The following is a 21,301-nucleotide window of genomic DNA, read 5'->3' on the forward strand; positions in this document are numbered from 1 at the left end:
CTGCATGTGTTTCACCAAACTATCAGTGTCGCACAAATGAAAGTCAGTCATTTATCTCTGTACGGTCATATAACCATGGAGAAAGAATAAGAGACTGACATGTTTTTCTTTAATTTCTGTTTCATTTTAATGTCTGGTGCCAATAAAAGTGTAGCAAGTGACTAAGTGGCACAAAAGAGAACATGAAATGCCTAAAATCACCATTTTGGGCAGTCCAATGCTGTCGTTATCAATGTAAGAACCTGTAAAGTGATTTTGGTTATTATCTAGAAAATCTTTGGAAAGTGTCTCGACCAACGTTTGAATTAAATTCTTATGAGCCATTTTGGTTGTCATTGATAGCTTGTACCTCTAGTTGTACTCAGCATTCAAAATGAACCAGAAACGGTGTTCAATTCCTGACTTGAATGTGCATAAATTCAGTTGAAAATCCTTATTCCCATTTAAAGAGTAAAATGGAAAGAGTCGGGATTGAAGCAATTTATGATGCTGGATGGTCTCTGAGACAAGCAGGTGGTGGTCAAGTCAAGTCCAATATATTTATGTCGCCCTTAATTACAATTACTTAACTAAGAGTCCCGAAGGGCATCACACGCCCACAGTTGCTAAAGATTAACTGGTCGAATACAGCAAATTAGTTTTGTGTTCTATTTATGGTTGAGTCTAATTATTTTAATGAGATGTTATTGAGTTAATTATTTCCTAAACTTCTGTGTTGATTTCTTCTATGCCGAATAATGTGGTCTGGAAGAGATTACCATGCACAAACTTGACACAATGAACTGATCATCAGTTCCACAATCTGCTGACTTATAAATGATGTCCACCCCTAGTTTAAAAAATTCATAATTAATTTAAATAGTGAGAAGAGGCATATACAAACACTTTCCAAAAAGCACATTGGCTTGATTTTTGGACTTGAAAGAGATTCAGTTCATCGATCCGCTAACGGCAGAGCAGACTGCAGTTTTTAATTGGACTTTCCTGGAAATGATGCTGTCCAAGCTCAACTTGTTCCACTGAACCACCTTCCCGCAGTCCAATCCTCAAAACCACACACAGGCTTTTTTGCCCAAGCACAAAATCTCAATGTCTGTCGGCAGACTGCGCCTCGGCCAGCTCGTCCTAAAACCCCCGCTCCACCCGCCTCCTCGTTTTCCTCCCCAGATGTTGCTCTTAATTCGGTTCGGATGCAGTCTTGCCACAAAAACCAGGGCAAGGGCTTTTTATGTAAACACATATGAATAAGTCAGCAGGCTTTAGGGTGCACGTCAGGAGGCATCTTGTTGTTGATAATCTGACACTGGTGGAGCCCTTCTGCTAATTGCTCAGGGAAGCCAGCGCAGTGTGCATTGGCATCTAGTGAACCGATGTAAAGTGGACCATATTAATCAAGACACTGAGCGGGAACTGCTCAACCCCTTGTGTGTGTGTGTGTGTGTGTGTGTGTGTGTGTGTGTGTGTGTGTGTGTAAAGATCAAAAGACTATCTTTTTTGATGCAGTACTATGTTTGCGCCAAAGAGTTCACTGTTCCCCTTTTTGACATTTCCTATATTTGAAACGACTGAACCAATGATCATATAGCAATCTCCAGCAATAAAAAACAATCTTTATTTCTGGCAAGTGTCACGAATAGAAGTTTGGCAGAAACCATTGTAGCCTCTGTAAACAGAGAATAGAGCTGAAAAAGAATGCAGCAGCCTTGAAAACACAACAATGGCTGGAGTCCCAGAGGTTGAAAGGAAGCAAGAAGTCACGTGACATTTTTTCAAACGTCATGAAATATCCCTTTACGGATTTGATTGCCATGTCAGCGGCATGCCAAATTCAAATTTATTCTGGGATTTAGGGATGCGCCGGTCACAGTGTAATTTTGTGTCTTGGAAATGTTCAAACAAGAGCATTAAAAACCACGCCAGAAGAATCCAACCCTTAGTTAGTTTTATTTTTTTTTTTTTGCTGTAAATTTTTCTTTTTCAGGTCAGTGCTTTTGGGAGAGGTGAATAGGAGCGCGAGAGAGAGAAAGAGAGAAAAAGCGAGAGCGTGCAAGAGAGAGAGAGAGAGAGAGAGAGAGAGAGAGAGAGAGAGAGAGAGAGAGAGAGAGAGAGAGAGAGAGAGAGAGAATGAGTGGTAAAACAAATTGAAATGGCTAAAGCCGAATCCCTGGACCTGGGCCCGTGTCGGCAGAGCAGCCTGTAAATAACCACTTTTATTAGGCCCATAATGATCCCCAATGAATATTGACAGGCAGACTATGTTGACTTTGTAGCCGAATATCAGTAATTAAGTTTCAAAGGAGCGGCTGGTGGAGGTAAGGTCATATTGATCTCCCAGCGCACAACATGCCAAAGAACAGGACGTCAATGGAGACGTGCTCATTCGCAGCCTGCCAACCTCGCGCACGCACACACATGCAAATCATGTTCCACACACCCGCATGACAACAATGAGGGAGGGGGTCAGAGCAATCTGAGTTAATAGGAATTCCAGCCACTTCCATATACGCTACGAAAGCTCTCATCTCGGTTGGGTCAATTTGGTGAATTGTGATAACAAAAAGATCTAAAAGGTACTCGGCTAAATCTCACAAAGCAATCTGTGCGCGCAGAGAGCGGGTTTAGATAGAGTGCTCGATGTCGTGTCAAAATAGCTGGTCCGGCTGAAAAGGAATGCGTTTTAGAAACACAAAGAAATCGATTTGGAGTATATGGAGAAATTGACTTGAAAGAACAACTCAATGACTGACCAAACCTACAAAACGCTCGGGTAATTCCAAAAATTGCAAATTTCTACAATTTGAACACTGATGAACAACTTGCTGACTATGTGGACAAGCAACCTGCAGAAGTCAGAAAGAATGACTGTGAATCTGTGACCTTAACACTTGACCTTGATTTTGACCAGACTTTTTGTAAGTCGTATTATCTTCTTACACACGCACGCACGCACGCACGCGCGCATGCGCGCACGCACGCACGCACACACAGAAACGGGCTAAAAACATGCTGGACTGTTTTCCTAACACACACACAGCGATAGCTTTTGAGCTGGTTGGGTTCATTAGTTTGACCAAATAAATTGGGTTGATGATTGGATTTGGATGGGCTGAAGGAGCTGAAGGTGGTTGCCATTTGTGTAGGGAAGTTGAAGTAGATTTCATTCTTTGAAATTGTTACTGGCAGTAATACTGCTTATTTTCAACACTAGGTTTTAAATCACGATCAGGGCACCACCCTTGCCCACTCTTGGAAAATGGGTGGGTTGCACGGGGGTGGGGGTGGGATGGGGGGGGTCATCTGGTGTAAAATTGGCAGCATTACAATATTTCTAACCAGAGCTATAGATAACCTGGTACTCCATTTGGTAGTATTAGTATGGGTAATCTTTATGCCTTGTTGGATCAAAATCTTGACCCGATGATTCCCAACCCAATGTTCAGGGTACGAAAGAGCATTGGCTTCCTCCGTTTTGGACTGTGTTAGCTAGGTCACCCAATTTGGGTTACTCTGACCTAGAAGTTTTAAGAGTGTATCATGTATGCATTATTAACAACTTTATCATTAGAGACTTATGCATTGACGAATGGATGGATCAATCGATGGACTTACTTACTATAGGAATGTTTTTGAGCTTTATTTCACTACATGATGCCAATAGTTTTCTGTGTTGTCTGATTATCTTCTAATCAAACAAGTTACTCATGATTTTGCACTATATTGTGTAACACTGCTGAAAACCCAGCGGCTGGCAAGCTTTTTTTGGATTCATTAGAAGGAACAACACTGAGCTCACTGCATGAGTTGAGTTCGACAGCAGACGGCTCATTGTGAGGCATATTTACAATTAAACGATTAATCAAGTATATTTATCGACATTGGCCTAATTTGACATTTATGGTCTTGTTACCCTAAGGAGTACCTCACCCTTTCCACATTAGCGTACAACATGCGTGCTGTCAAACCTCCCCCTTAATCTAGATGGACATTAGAGCAGTGGCGAGACTCCAGGCTCTGGAGAAAGATTATTACACCCATAAAAAAAGAGTTTTAATGGCCTTTCACATCCCTTGCGATGTGTTCATATGCTTGTGGTACCATAAAGCATAGCGCCCCCCCTGCTGGTTCTCTCCATGACCTGCTGACCCACAATGACCTCGACCAGTCATGCGTGTTCAAGCGTTCTCATGTGTTAGTATTCATGATTGACTGGGAGTTTGTGTATGTTTGTTTCCATCTCTTGTGGCTTGTGCACCTGTCTGTCTCTGTGAGCGTGCCTTTGGATTAGAAACGCAATCCAGGTGTAATAATTTAACCCCGGAAGCTGCACGAGTGCTCAACACAAATCATGCAGCAGTTGCACGCGCACTGTAGTGGAGAAAGTGATCCACACCAGTCTGATATGACAAATTCTAAAGCTTCTCCGTGAGTGGATGTGCCATGTGGATGACAAAGTCAACCATACCATTGCTTTATGTCAGTTCAAATCATTCTAGGCTCATTATCCATTCCAAACCATGTCTGGAAGCTCTGATGTAAAAGGTAGATAAGAGGATAGAATGAATATCATTTTCCCTTATTTTTCCCCATTTCCCATGTTCCTCCTTCCCCTTTTCATCCTGATGTAATTTGAAGCGCTTGAATGATCATAGACCTAGCCATCGCCAAATCTGAAAAGACACGTTTAGGCGCCCCAAGGCAGTAGACAAAAATCTACTTTCACTGCACTCAACAGCCCAGAATTCCTGAGCTGAGTTATAGTCTCACTATATAACACAAATGGGAGGGGGGGGTGCATTAAATCTTAGGCACTGATGCTCACTTTGCTAAGCTCCTAAAATATGCAAAGTTAAAGCCTTTTGAAGGTTGAGGTTATTGTTGTTAGCGTTGTGTAACAAATGCATTCCCTGCAGCTGTTTATCTACTTACCAGGTAACACAAAGTAAGCTTTTCATTTTAATTTTCACTCCAAACACCTGACCCTGTATTCTGAGTTGATCTTTCTTAAACGCATTTTATCCAGCGCTTTCCGGCAGCCTCGTAGGACAGTGTGCCAATGATCACGCTGTGCTCTTTTGCCCTTTGTGTGGTTGCATGTTGGAGCGGAGGGCTGAGTGACGCATGGTTTATATTTAATGGCAGCCTTCAGTTCAACAGGCTAAGTGATGCGAGGCCAATCGCTGCGACTTTGAAGTTTGCTAAGGTGTTGGAGGACACAGCTCTTGGACTATTCTCTATCAGTTTTTATTTTATTAGATGAGTGGCAAAAACAAAATGCGTTCTGTGTATTCCGTTTTTTGTATTGAAACTACCCCATCAATAGGCTGCTTCACACTGTTAAATTTGGCATTTATCGTCTGCATCAATCTAACAGCCACTTACTTATGGACGTCAGTGTGCAGATTTACCCCCCCCCCCCCCACCCTCCCCCACACACACACTCATTACATTCAGCCAATGGCATGGACAGCGATCAATTGTATCCACACCCCTTAACAAGCTACACAGTTTTTTACCTTCCCGGATGCAAATCCAAGTATTGGCTACAATATCTCCAATCAAGAGAGCGCCTAACTCAGACATGGGCAAACTACGGCCCGTGGAAAAATTTGTTTCATTCTAGACCAGACATGGACAAACTAGGGCCCGCGGGCCACATCCGGCCCACGGGGCCGTTTAATCCGGCCCGCCAAACGTGAATAAATTGTATTATTGAACTTTTTTTGGGGTCATTTTTCCTGCAATTAGTATGTTTCCCCAATAGATGGGGAAGCGCCCGCCCGCGCATTTACTCCCGGAAGCTGCGTCAAAAAGCTCGGTGCACACTCACAAGTGCGTGTACGTACTAAGTAGTACGGACCCGGCGCACTCCGCGCTCTATTTCCATCAGTGCCGAATTTCGAGTGTGGGCTGTGACGTCAGCATTCTCGTAACTCGCGCGCTGAGCTTTCAGACACAATTTTACGTTAATGCCACCCACAAACCTTCCCCTGGAATCCTTCCACTAAAATGAGTGGCCCGAGGAAAAGAAAGGTGGACACTGAGTGCCGAGTGTTTAAAAAAAAAGAGCGGACAATTTGGCTCAACCTACGTGTGTGAGCAGACGTTCCGCCACATGAACGTGAACAAAGCCCGTCACAGCTCTCGGTTAACGGACCGACACCTCGGCTCTATCCTAAGAATTACCACAACAAATTTTACTCCAGACCATGATGCACGAGCAAAAAAGGGAGAACAACAATACTATTGATTTCTTTATTACTTTATTTAGAAGTATTCTTTCACTGATTCTTCAAGATGATGTATTTGGTCAGAATGTTTGCCGTTTGATGTGATTTCGCCTCATTAGATAAACATATTTCATAAATCTGACCTGCAGGCGCTGAAGTGATGGAAAATAATAGTTTCTATTATTCATAATAACAGTGTTAAATTTAATGAGAATCACTGATAGTAGTTTTTTGGTGAAATATTTGTTTAATGCTGTTGATAAATGCATTTGTTTTCAAAAAGCTTTTTTTGAATGTCCATGCTACCGACTAAAAGCACAAACCTTTTATGCAATGACCTTTACATGTCATTTCTATTACGTCACACAAACACTACATCCATCTTCTCCTGGTTCGGCCCCCCGATCAAAATTTAGAACCAAATTCGGCCCGCCAGTTATAAAGTTTGCCCACCCCTGGCCTAACTCAATGAAGTGAGCTGTTTGCTGTTGCAATTGCTGCACATTGCATCCAGGTTAGGGATGAGTTTAGTGACAGATTACTAGTTACTACCTCGATTATTATTGAAAGAAAAAACAGCTGTCTCTATGTTTTAATAACGTGCTCAGGTTTCTCAATGATTATTAGGAATCTGTAGGTTTTGAATGTAATGACTACTTAAACACAAATCACTGGCCTGTTCCCACATAGAAAAAGGGGATGATTCAGTGAAAGAGAAGCGCGTATGTTTGCCAAGTACTCTGGTTAAAGAGGGCAGGCAGGGTGAGAAACGATGGCCACATATGTGTCACTATCCTTCCAGAGGTCTTTGAATTAAACTGTTAGGTGAAAAAGTGCACCATAGACATCTTACAGTTGAGTTGGCAGACCATGTTGCTGAAGACAAAGCAATCAATGCCATAGTGTATATTTTAGCTCCCGCAAGTAGGCTATTCTCTTTTGGTCAAGAATAATGAGAGATTGAGACAGAGGAGTTGGGACAGAGAACAAGCAAAATAATAAATAAAGAATCAACACGACAGCGGAATACTCTTTAATGATACCTAGCAAGACCTTGCACAGCATGTAGCAGGAGTGTGCAGCAGTAAAAAACACACACCAAGTTGGACTGACATATTTATAGCACTAATGATATGTAGTGACTGATCTTTGCTGCCTTTTCATGATTCTGTCTTTTTCTGAAGTGCTCCACCGGCGCTTTTGGATGTTGATGCACATGATGTGCTTTTTATTTGTTTGAAATAGTGTGAAAGTTGCAGCGTGTGGACACAAGACAAAAGTTTTGGAAGTGTGCTTTAAATAATGCAGTAGAAGACAATTCATGTGCTAGAATGGGTATTTTATCTGTGATTACGTTGGTCTATGCATCTTATAATTTACTCATTATCATTCTTTGATCAGATGTGGCTAGGCCAACTTCTCTCTGTCCATTACTCCTTCTGTCTATCAGAGCATCAGCCTTTGTATCTATGCAATTTATACAGCTTCTCCATCTGTCATTTATCAGGTCATCTATTTGTCCATCCTGATTGGTCTTCCATCCATCTATCTACCCGTATGTCCAGTCAACTTTCAACTACCACATCTCTCTTTACCTGTGCACGTTTCATTGTCTGCCTCAGTTTATCTGTCCATCTTACGTTTCAATTGTTTCCACCTGTCAGTCCATGTATTCTTCCGTGCATGTATCCCATTTTTTTATCTGCTCAATTCTTCCACCGTCCCGCTGTCTATACTTCCTTCTGTCTTCATCAATCTATTCATATCTGTTGTCTAAATCCCCTAATTCTGCTGATTCATCCGTTTCACTTTCCTTTTCCTGTACATCCGTCCTTCGGTGTGCCCACCTACCTTCATTCATCAGTATCTACAGCCCATTTGTCCATCTTTCTTTCTATCCTTGTAATCATCATCAATCTCCTATTCATTCATGTGTCCTTCCATCTCTATTGTCAGTCCATCTATCCATATATTCTTCCCCCTGTGCATCATCCATACATTGTTCCATCCTGTTTGTTACTGCAGCCATTTGTCTGTTTGATTAACCTTCTGTCAATTTCGCTCATCCAGTGGTCTGTCCACTTGACCACCCACCAATTGGCCAGCTTAGCTATCCTTCTGTCCAACCATGAAAAGATCTAACTGTCCAACTACTCAAAGTCAAAGTCAAAGTCAAAGTCAGCTTTATTGTCAATTTCTCCACATGCCAAAGACACACAAAGAAACCGAAATTTCGTTCCCCCCTATCCCACGGTGACAAGACATGGCTCACAACAGACAAACAAGTAACAAGTATAACAAAAACGTGCTGAATAAATAATGAATAAATAACACAACAATAAATAAATAAATAAATAAATAAGAGGAGCAGAAAAAAAAAGGAGCAAGTGCGCGTACAGCAGACATTCCCGAAAATAGCGCAACAGTGCCACACGCTACGCAGAAGGGGGTAGCGAGTTCAGGGCCCTAACAGCTTGGGGAAAGAAGCTGTTGGCAAGTCTGGTGGTGCGGGAGCGCAGGCTCCTGTACCTCTTCCCAGAGGGCAGAAGGTCAAACAAAGAGTGAGCCGGGTGACTCACATCTCTGGCAATCGAGGTTGCCTTGCGGGCGAGATGGGAGGTGTAAATGTCCTTCAGGGAGGGGAGCGAAGCACCAATAATCTTACCAGCCGTATTCACTATGCGCTGCAGGGCCTTCAAGTTCTGTTCAGTGCAGTTACCACCCCAGGCAGCGATACAACTGGTGATGACGCTCTCAATAGTGCCACGGTAAAATGTAGACAGGACTGCCTGGGGAGCACATGCACGCCTGAGCTTCCGCAGAAAGTACAGGCGGCGCTGAGCTTTCTTTGCCAGTGACGAGGTGTTTGCGGACCAGGAGAGGTCCTCACTGATGTGCACCCCCAGGAACTTGGTGCAGCTCACCCTCTCCACCACAGCACCATCGATGATCAGCGGCAGGTGTGTTGTGTGACCCTTCCGGAAGTCAACAATGATTTCCTTGGTCTTATTAACGTTCAGCAGGAGGTTGTTGTCCCTGCACCACGTGGTCAGAAGGTCAACCTCCGACCTGTACCGAGTCTCGTCGCCCTTTGTGATGAGACCCAAGCGATCATTTGTAGTCTCCATTGGTCGTTATGTCCTTTTATATCTTTGTCCATCTATACATGCTATGAGCTCTATTTTCATGCCTCGTGCAAGTTCAACTCGCTGGAGTCCATGCAGAAGATGGGCATGTACAAAGTATTTTTCAGAACGGAATGTTCCTGCAGAATACTTGTGGATGAGTTGGCCTCTGCTAAAGAGGCACTTTGAGACCACTTTCAACATCTGACTGTCTTCTACACATACCCCAGTCGTGCTACAATATAGAGGTGTTTCTAAAAATAAATATGATAAAAAAAATAATGATGTTGCATTAAATGAATTGATATCTCCAATGATTCAGGTGGATTGATACACGCTGATGTCACTTTGAATAAAATATGATGACATCCATCACACAGACTGCAGAATCTGTCTGCCTGTGCCTGGATCAAATCCACCAAAATCACAACACAACCTGTGCCACAATTTAGCTGTGGTTTCACCTAGTTTAAAGTCTAGTCTACTTTCTGTCAGCGAATTGCAAGTTGTGGTGGGCCATGTAGACAATGCCCTTGATCTTCCATAACACCTCACAAGATGTAATACGGTCTTCCAAATTCCCAAACACCGTAAACTAGATGTAAAGATTCAGCCATTTTTACACGGAGTGCACGTGCACCTGTCTATGGAAATAGGGCACCAAGACAAAAACACTTCCACCCAGGTATCATTCATCCATCCATCTATTCAGAAATCACAAGGCAAGAATCAACAATGCCACCCCTAAAAAGAGCAAATGGACACACTGCACAAACACAAAGGAGATTTGACGTTGAGTACTCTGTGTGTGTTTTTATGTTCTTAGTTACTACGATGGAGGACAAAAATGTGCAAGGGATAGAGTTGGCTCTGTAAAGATGACAGATGACAACCCTGGACAGGAAGGGCTTTCGCGGGAATGCCGGTATCATACACACGGGTGACGTGCAGCACAAGCGTCTCAACATGGTGCCACACATGTTTTGACAGGCGATTTAAAGTCAAGGAGAGGAAGTGCAATCTGGGTTAGCTCATCCTGAGTATTGCTGTTGTGAGCCGAGAAGTCAAAGAGAATTCAACCGAGTCCTAATTAAAGACGTTCTCCAGAGCCAGACTGGCTTTGGGTGCTGCTGGGCTGAGGTACTTATCCCCCGGTGTAGTCTAAATGAGGACAATGAACTTTTGGAAAAACCTTAAATCCGCTTAAGCTTGCTAAGAGCACTCACCAAGAACTAACGGTACAGTCCTTTACTCGGAATCAAATGACTTAGTGACAGAGTAGTTGTGTGGTATCAACCTCTACATTTGTTGACAGTTTAGCCTTGGAGGCAGTTGATATATGTTTATAGTTTAACGTGCTCATTATAGCGTTGCTAAAACAAACAGGACTGTAAATTATGATTGGTAGGCAGTGACCTAGAAGTTCTCCATACAGTAAATCAATGTTCAAAGGGTTCATAAGATGTAAAGTAAAATAATTATGTTGCTTTAACATTTTTTTTAATCTACAGTCAATTCACTCTCAAAGTGTTTTGATATAATTCTTAGTTGGAGTTCTTCATGAAATCCATAAAAGGGAAGTGGTGCAGACAATAACACCAAAAACCTACTACATCTAAGTCAAGAGTCAAGTGTTGACAGCTAATCGTGGAGGCTGGCTTATGGCTCGCGCGCAGATGTTGACACCACCATGGTAAATGAAGAGGATGTCATCATATATCAGAATTGATTTCCAATGCACTACAAATCAGCCTGAATGATTACCACCAGGGTTGAATCATTTCACTCTACAATTGACACACACACACACGCACACGCACACACACTCACGCACACACGCACACACACACACACACACACACACACACACACACACACACACACGCACGCACGCACGCACGCACGCACGCACGCACGCACGCACGCACGCACGCACGCACGCACGCACGCACACACACACACACACACACACACACACACACACACACACTTGGACTATCCCAGCGGGGAGCATTCTGTAATTTACACACAGGTTTATATGGAGGGTTACTGTATAAAAGAGTATACCTCTCTTGCGAATCCAAATGGAATTCAATTCAGGTGATTTTTATAGATTGCAAAAAGTGGCCAAAATAATCACAGACTTATTGGAGTGGCTTATATTGTGGAACATAAAATGCATTATCCTTGTGCATATGAGATGTACAAATCATGCAAAATTCTCAAAAAAGGGATATTCTGAATTTGGCAAGACAAGATGGCTGCCAGGCAGAGGAGACAGATGTGCAGTCTGACCTCAAGTGGTTTGACCGAGGAGCCAAACAGCTGACATCAGTCCATCTGCACTTGTCTATCATTAGCAACTCATGCATCGACTTGGGCTGGTGGCCACTGTGGACTATAAGCCAGACGTTTGGATGTCAAAGTCAACCTGATTGAGCAGCAGATGATGTAGAGTAGACACTTTTGTTTTTATCCCATAGTGCATCCCCCTCAAGATAAAATCAATAGCTCTCTGGAAGACGTGGATTGTCAAATTAAATTCCAGTTGTTTGAAATCATGACTAGTTGTGCAAAATTGACCTTGTATGTTTTGTGTGTTGTGGGCAGAGGTGAAACTGAGTGTGGAGGGGTGTGTGGGGAATAGTCACCCTGGGCATGAGTGATCGTCTGGATCCAAGCTGAAGAAATCAATACCGACGAGGGCAACAGTTGCCTTTCTGATAAGTCACGGTGTCTTTTGGGGCCCGACTACAATGGAGCAGCAATTGCATTTTCAGTTCCCTCGCCCAAAATAAAAAACCCAAAGGTGCAGACACAGCCGCATACATAAAGACAGGCCTTGTACTCAATTCAGAAAGTCAGCTGTGTACAAATTGCTTTGCACCCACTGGAGGTACTACATTTAATCATCCTCACATTTAATGTGTCATTTTTTTCAAAAACACCTCTGAAAAATATCTGTTAAAAAGTGTTTTTTCTCTTTCCAGTCCCACACTCATCCTTTGTGGCAATTCCTTCTTCCTACATCCTAGTATTTTATGGGGCATACAGGTCCTTTTAATAGGACTGATTTGATTTCCTCTGCTACTTTTTATATTTAAAAAAAAAAAAAAAGTTCACTCGGTGAATGCGCATATGAAACTGCTGGGGTTCGGTACCTCCAACAAGGTTAAGAACCACTGTCTTATGTCATTTATTCCCTATATCTTATTGCTGTAGAACGTTTTCTTTTATAAAATCCTTACAACATCCTAAAAATAGTCACTTTACAAAGAAGCCTGAAAGATACGCAATGACTCACCCAGTCTTGGCAAAGTTGGTCCAGTAGGTCATTACCACAGCACTGAGCATCACATCGTTCTTTGAGAAGTTGCAGGGGAACAAGTCAGTTGGACCGATCATTGGAATTCCAAAAACATAGGGGACCTCATCCCCGTGCGCGGCATCTGACCAGGCAGGCTTCATGAGACTCTGGCAGTGGTGGTAGAAGGCATAAAAGTAGGTGGGTGAGCCATAGCGAGCGTGGAGGTCTGCCGTTACCACAGAGGGCTCCACCCATTGGTGGTCGGTGAAGAGAGCAACCAGCGTTTTGCGTCTGGTTTCTGGATTTTCCTTGTCAGCCCAGTCCGTGTACATGAACTTAATGGTTTCCCTTAGAGTGTCTTTGCCCTCCGGGTATCCGTAAAGACTGTCCACAAAGTCTGACACAGAGAAGTCAAAGTCGTTTCCAGAGACGCCGTCTTCTGAGTCCACTACGTTCTCCACAAAGCGCAGCCCCTCGCCTTGGTTGACGCCCAGCATTATATCATAGTTGAGGAACTCGCCCTGTTCCATAAGGATCTCGGGGTCATCTGGAATGACATCGCCATCAATGACAGGTCCAAAAGCCACGTGGTATCTTGCGGGTTGTATGTCCTGCTCCACAAGCTCCCTGGAGCTCTTCTTTCTCAGACAGTCCACCATGTCTAACGTGTCCAGGACGTTACAGCCAACCTTCTCAGCCAGGAGGCGTGTATATTTGACGGGCTGGTAATTCACCGCCCAACTGGACAGCGCCGAGCCGCTCTGAATGATGGCTCGATGGAAGAGACCTGAACACAGGGGAAACAGATCATACTTGGTGCGTCTCATGGATAATTCAGTACAAAACACAATGGCGGTTCATTTGGCTGCCGTCATGTTCGAGACCTGACTGTCAGCTGTGCAGCTGATAAGAACAACAAAGCCCAGACTGACAACAAGTTCTTGCTCCCACATAGTACAATAATAGATGCCAACAATAATAGAATCGTGTCTGTGATGATCAACGTGCAGATGGCCTGGTCTTGCTGCTCAGGGACAGACAAGAGCACCAGCACTGTGTCATTTCACTTCCCGTCCCTGCAACTGTCACTATAATAATCTGTATTCTCGTCAGAGACGGATGCTAAGAATATGGTGCTGCGGGTTTTTGTTACAATGAGATGAAATGATTTTCTACTGTCCATCTTGTTCTGGTTGCAGCGAAGCTAAAGTCAACCACGGGTGACGTGATGGGGAACAACCTGGCCTGGTAGTAACAGAGGATCACTGGGTGACTAATAAAGGAGGTACATGGAAAATGGTGTCGATATTTGTTGTTCATACATTTGACAAAAGTGAAATCAAAGGTGACTGGATTTCTTCCCCACGTTCAAGCTTGGACTAAAGGTGAAACACCTCCAAATTTTGCTGTTTAGTGACCAATTATTGTTGTTTGTTTTTGTTTAGTGATTAAAAACAACTAAACAACATTTAAACTGATTCAGTTATTGGTTCAGTCATTGTTTTTCAAAGTAAAAGCACCCGTTTGCAAATGTCTTATTTGAGTTAAATACAAGAGATAAAAGACTCTTTCATGAAGGCTCAGATATTCATTACTGTTGAGGGACTGAAACGATTATTTGATGATTAAAAAAAGTTGCTTAATTTGCTAATGGATTACTTGTCAATAAATGTTGGCACCTCTACTCATTCATCTGTTTGTTTTCCTTTGCTATAACACGATTCTACAAGTCACAGGCATTAAATGACATTTCAACTACTTATTCAGTCTCTTTATAGCCCCGACTGACATTTACCTTTTATAGATACAACTACTTATGCATCTGTTTTTGTAACCCCCTATTGAAAATGTGCTTCCACATTTAATCGCTGGCTTCTACATGAGATTGTGGGTGGATTGCTATATATAAAAGTAAACTCCTACTCCTTATTGAGGGAATGAAGTGGTGTGCATTTACTTGCCAAGAATATACGACCCGGTGGCACACGTGCCTGCCATGTGTGGCAATAACATTATGATACAGACCTCCAATGATAGTAGATATTCTGTAGGAGCTTAGTGTTGTGTGTGTCGGGTGGAAACCAATGCAAACAAATCTACAGTCTCGCGGGTTCTGCCCCAAATCAAATTACCATTTAGTTGCAGTGAAGAATGAAGCAAATCCGAGACGACTTTCCACCACAAGGCACACATCCCAAATAGGAAACATAATTTCCTCAGAAATAATTGAATTGCATCCCTTCGAAAAGTGTTCCCATTACATCGAGCAGATTAAAGGTGACATCACCTCTGTTTGCGGTATGCTTTCCTCGCGTCATCATCGTGTCTCAGCATTACACCACCAGTCCCACTTTACCCAATGCGGGAGTCAGAGGCCAAGCACCAACTGCTCGACCACGCTGCATTATTGTTCATGTCTTTGTTACGGTCAACAGTGATTGAATTCCTCTGACGTTGTGACTGTGGCAGGCACAACAGACGATGAGTAAATACGAGTGGTAACAAAATGTCACAAGGTGCTTCCAAAACATCATGCTGGCTTGTAGAGTTTGAGAGTAATATTTCAGTATCAGTGTGGGTGGCTGCTTGAAGTATCTGTGTTTATGAGGTAAACACAAGACTTAAGTGCCAGATATATCACTTTGGTAGCCTTAATCAGTGGCGGTGGGGGGGCTTATTTCTTTTTGGCAAAGATTAAGTGTTTCTTTACACTCCTATTTACATTTGTTCACAAGTCGTAAGTAGAATTAATTTGCACGCATGGGTGAACTGTTAAATGTTTTTCAAAGTTACACTACAAGGTGCACTCACTCTGCTGTGGGATCCCATTGCGATAACTTCAGTGTGGATGTTGTGTTAACGCTGAGACAAGCAATAAAAAGATGTTAAAAATATTCATATTTTTTAGAATCACGCTTTACAGCAGCAGCATCCCTCAATAGAGTTTCAAGAAGAAAATGCGGATGATGTTCCAGATGGATTTTCCATTATGCTGTAACGCCCAAATGCAAATTGTTTGCAATTTGTGGACTTTTTGTTTTGCATGAATACAGTTTGTGAAGGACGCATTGAATGAAAATAACTCCCCTGCCATCTGCACCTAAGTCAGCTAGGCAAAACACCACTCTCTCATACGCTAAGATGAACTCTGTGTTATAGTTCTAAAGTCCTATACAGTAATTCCTTTTGAATTTTATCTCCACAGTCCATGGACCAAAACCTCGACTGCAGCAAAGGAGCTCAGCAGCAAATTTGTCACGGCTCATTGATCATCCAATCATTCTAAAACTTTCAAGATACATTGAAAACACATCTTGGTTTGTACTTCAAAGAATTTTAAGCCCAAATCAAAAGGGGCACAAATACTTTCAAAACATAGTTTGATAGTGAGCTGTTTGAAAGCAATTGCACAAGACCAGCTCATTTGGCTTTACAAAACAGCCTCTGCACCACGGATGCCAGAAATGCTACAGGGAAGCTTTGCGGCAAACACAAAACATTTCACCGTGAATCTGAAGTTTTTGTTTGTTGTTTCTGTTTTGACAAAACAAATCACATTGGATGCGAAAGCCACCACGACCACCGCTGCCCTTCAAGCTGTCCCATCAGCTGTGCATCTCTGCAGGGTGGTGGCCTGCGCTGCGTCTCAGCGAGCGGGAGCAGATGTCGGGGATTTCACCCACTTGAAAGCATTAGAGTGACAGCTATAAGATGCAATTTGCTGGTGTGGGAATGGGGGTGTATGGCAGCTGCTCAGGCTCATCTGACCATCTTTGTCACTATCCCGCTCTGCCCTTATTTCCCCTCTCCTCGCACTTTCTTGGTGTTGCCTCTCAACTTAAGACAAAGCGAGCAGAGGCTGTGATGGCGCTGGGAGTTTGTCCTTCCATGCAGTTCCCACTTGTAAATGTTTTTGATCATATGTTGAAGGAGAGCATATTTGCCTGCAGGGAAGTCCCGTGATCAACAAGGAATGCTTGAATAAATAATGGTACACAGCTCTTCATTTGTTAATAAGAAATCATAGTTGAGTGAGAAAGCTTAGTTCCCCTTGAAACTTAAAATACGACCATGAGTATTGTAACCACAATATACAGTGGTACCTTGACTTATGAGGACCCCGCTTTACAAACTTTCAAGTTTACAAATATTAGCAACTTAAGTTTATCTCTTTTATTGTATGGAGACTTTACAGGTGGTCAGAGACTACTTCTGTCCTTTTTGAGTTGCTTTGAAAGAAGCACGGTTTTGGCACAGCCCAGGTGCATGTATGAATATAGTAGAGAAGTATTTTCTTTAATAAAAATCTGCTACTAAAAAACATTTAGGAAGATGTAATGGATTAGGCCCCGTCGTGCCGTCCTCTGAATGATCCATACAGTGCACATTTTATCGAGTATATTTACCTTAATTTACGGGCGCGCTATGAATGCAACAGGGTCTGCCCGGTCGTGCATCAAAATCCGCAGATGGCTGAGTGCTGAGCAGGACTGAACCGACCTGACACCATGAGATTTAGCTTTCGCTTTGTTTGATGAAAGGGAGCAAGAGTGAGTTGGGCTTCACTATTGTTTGCTGAGAATCATATAAATCCAGTGCACAGGAGCTGTCACCGGGGCAATAAATATGTATTAGAGCTGTGGGTGATGAGCCCCACAGTGGTAGGAAGCCCAGTGGGGAAGGTCAGAGAGAAATAGAAGTAGAGAGGTAGGGTGGGGGGAGCAGTAGCGCCGATCACCCACTGCGAGAATCCACTAATTATTCACAGCAGGATGTACAGTATGTGTGTGTGCGTCTGCATGTGTCAGTGCTGACTTTGATAAGACATAAATATGATGAATTAACACACATGCATCATCGTGACAGGGTTAATGTACGTATGTCACACTGTAGTTCAGAAATACTTTGGAGAAGAAACAGTTTCATACTAGGTTCATATCAAAAACGTCCTCCTTTGTAGAAGCATCAGATCGGCCTATCGTTATCAGCCTGCTTGACATGCTAGAACCCAACACCTAAACCATGAGCTGATCCATCAAAGCACAGCGATGCTGGCAGATTGAGGTCACACTGAATTATGACTGGAGCTGCGAGGTAATCACTCATTGGGTCGCGGCTAAAATGCTGTCGCGTAGCACCGCTGCCGTCTCAACACTGTGGTGAGCTGACCTTGAACCGCGCTGCCCCCTCACTCGACACCCGTTAAATGGGCATGTGGTCAGGCCCTGAATTGGTGATGTGGCTTTTGGGAATAAATTATTTTCGATATGGAGAGGGGAAAAAAAGTTGATGACTCCTGCATTGGTTAAGTGCCGCGATTGACAACGACAGGCTCACACCATCTTTGGACCAGTGTCATTTGATTTGAACAAGCCAATGGGACATCTGTGAAAAGAGTAACATGACACAGCCGTGCTTTGAATCACTGCTGCTGATGTAGTTTCTGGCATGTATGCATGTTAATGGCCAAGGATGTTGTATTGGCGATGAAGCCAGAAAGCACTGTAAATGAGTGTACTTTGTAATCTGGACCAGCTAGCAAATGTAACTGAAGCATCTGTAATGAACTTGATCAAACTGGACCTGGGATAGAATAGCGGATGACTATTTAAAACATTGCAGTACTAAGCCCTTTTCACACTGCACTTGGTTTTTGTGGTGTGGTAAAACACGCAGGATGGTGCCCTGAATGAGAGCCCGGCGCAGGCGTGTACATAGTTGTGACTGGTTGCTAAGATACCAAACAAGGTAACGTAAGGGAAACCCAAGCGCTGCCTTTGCCCATAATAAGGAGGAGGCATCTGTGGTTATGATATATTTGATTTTAAGCCTATATTTCTATTGCTAAAAATGCTCAAATCACACGTCTACCACTTTCAACCGAGCAGCTACGGTCCACATCGTGGAGATCTGGCTGCACCTGTCTTCCATCTTCTTAAAGTCCTTTGCTGTACAACCCTGTCAAAATCTCTTTCTGTTGTCAGTCTCGACTCACTTTGCCACCACGTCTCAAATGGGATGTGCTGTCTGTCATCACACTTCCCCTTCAAACCAAAAATCTTTCAATTGGGGCGTTGACACCACACTGCTCTGCTAAGTGTAGTGTAAAAGGGCCTTTATAATGGCATGAGGAAAGCACAGTAAAATCTCCCAGTGTTATGCCACTCTCCCACTGCGCTGCTAGCCCACCTCTCTTTGGAGGTGGTCAGTTTTCAACAACAAAACACAGGAGGCCTTCGATTTACTGCAAAGTTATGTTCCGACAGTGGTGACGTAACTCTGATTTGTATGCTTTTCAGAGCACACCGGAATCTATCATAGCTAGAGTTTGGGATTTTTCACTTTTGTACTTCAGAGTGATTTTTTTATTTTGTCCAAATTGCTTTGTTTTTTGATTGTTTTTCAATATGAGTTTTAGCATTAGGAAAGTTTTGCATGGGCCTACACTAGCATAGAAGTTGAATCACAATAAACTAGGTCATGAAATTGAAACAATCATATTAAACATAGTCAGCGTGGCAGTAACCAATCTTTTTATGATCTTCCATTTCAAAATGTTACAATGACAGGTGAATCTGCTCAACCAATAAATGACAAGCGGGTGTTGCATTTCCTATTTGCCACTGGCTCCACGTGTTTGGAATCCCAGAGGAACATAGTGAGCTGAGTAGTTACTAAAAAGCGAAAGGGAAAATATGTTAGCTATTACATGACCATGAATGTTTCATTTGTCAAATTCCACCAAGACTATAAATACACATGAAAACATAACATTTTCACAGAGCTAATGCTGTAAAAATCTTATTAAATTTCCTTACAAGCAGTATAACAACAGACTAACACAGAAATGTTTTATATCACGCCGCTCTCTGCCCCACAGCTCCTGCTAGATCTTTTACTTGCCTCTGCCTCATCTTTAATCTTTCCCTTGCTCTGTTTTGCGCCACTCTCGATCAAGCTCTCGCTGTCTCTGTTCCGAGGGCCCGTGCTGAGTCCCTCCTTGCTAATTATTAGGCATAAGCCTGCGCTCAACGAAGCTTGAATCCTCTGAGCCATCTTACCTCCACCATCTTCTCACTGTAAGCAAATCTCCACAGACCAGTGCACTATACGGCACACCCTTTGTTGTGGGGGAAATAAACTAAAAACTAAAATAAAACACGTCTAGTGAAAATCTTGCTAAATTTCACTTTTCCCCTCTGCCGTTTTTTCTATTATTCATTTTAAGCCTCATCTCCTACAAGGAATCATTATTTCACACCAAACCATAAAGCTATATGAAGTGGTTTATTTCACCTCAGGAGATTGAATTAGTGCCATTTAATATCCTTGGTCACTTGCAGTCATAAGGTTAAAGCTGCCGTCACCATGGCTACAGTCTAGTGGCTACAGCTACTTAAACACTTGGGTCTGCGGTCGAATCAGGAATTAGTCCACTGATAATTTCACATTTGGTCCCAAAACCCTGAAATTGCATCTACATTGTGCTTCTATTCCAATTCGTCTGTCCAACATCAAACTCTTCAACTTCAAAGTACATCTGATGGAATCATAAGAAGATGGGAAGTTGGATGGTGCAATTCCTCCATGCATGCTACAAAGTGCATAATTTGAGTGCATGCATGGGCAGTAAGGCTGTTACGTTGTATTACCGTTTGCATGGTTTGCATATTATACACCACGCATTCGTCTGTTAGTTCCGTAGGTTTGTCTCTCCAAGGAATACATTGGTAAATTGACCCAATAACTAAATAATAATAATAATGATAATACATTTTATTTATAAGGCGCCTTTCAAGGCACTCAAGGTCGCCATACAGATAGAAAATAGCATAAAAAATGACCGGAGACGCACAACTGACACACAAACACGCAACTGGAGCCACAGGAATGGTAAATTCATACACTGATATCTTAAATCTTAATGGCTATAAGTTGTTGACTAAGAATAGATGTGGCAGATCTGGCGGTGGCGTGTGCCTATATATTTCCTCCGCATACAACGTGAGGATTTCTGATGACATTGTCATAGCAGACAACCACAGTGACTTCCTTTTTGTTGAAATAAGCAGAAAAAGCAGGAAAAATCTCATTATTGGTATAATCTATCGTCCCCCAGACGCTGATCTTGAAATCTTTAGGACCAAACTGGAGGAAGCATTATTTTCTATAAATGATAATAAGAAAAGCTGTGTCCTCCTTGGCGACTTCAATGTTGATCTTTCCAAGGATGATACAGCCAAAATTGACTTTATAAACACATTACACTCTTCATCCTTCTTTCCCACAATAAATACTTATACCAGAGTCACTCGCTCAACTAAGTCAATTATTGATCATTTCATCACAAATCTTCAAAACGCCACACTTACTTCTGGAACTGTACTCTCTGAGATTTCTGATCATTTCCCTATTGTATTATTCATTGACCTCCCTGCTAGGCCCCCACCTGCTCGTCATACAATAAAATTAAAAATACTCAATGAAGAAACCATACAACGTCTAGGTGAGGACCTGCAGACCAAGACATGGTATGGAATATATAATTGTAGTGATGTTGATGCTGCATTTGAAACTCTAACCAAAGAAATATCTGACTCTATTCAAAGGACCATTCCTGAGAAAGTAATCATATGTAATAC

The 21,301-nt window shown here is 42.6% G+C and overlaps 1 protein-coding gene across 2 annotated transcripts in view; it reads right to left on the minus strand.

Moving 5' to 3' along the window:
* Positions 1-21,301, minus strand: part of LOC125988492 (neuroligin-3) — a 219,284-nt gene that overhangs the window by 11,710 nt on the left and 186,273 nt on the right. For both annotated transcript variants that reach the window (XM_049753785.2, XM_049753793.2), the window contains one exon: positions 12,657-13,446. In XM_049753785.2, the coding sequence (XP_049609742.1) occupies positions 12,657-13,446 (790 nt within the window). The remainder of the gene's footprint in view (positions 1-12,656; positions 13,447-21,301) is intronic.

This window comes from Syngnathus scovelli, chromosome 1 (genome assembly GCF_024217435.2).
Source record: "Syngnathus scovelli strain Florida chromosome 1, RoL_Ssco_1.2, whole genome shotgun sequence".
NCBI classification, from domain to species: Eukaryota; Metazoa; Chordata; class Actinopteri; order Syngnathiformes; family Syngnathidae; genus Syngnathus; species Syngnathus scovelli.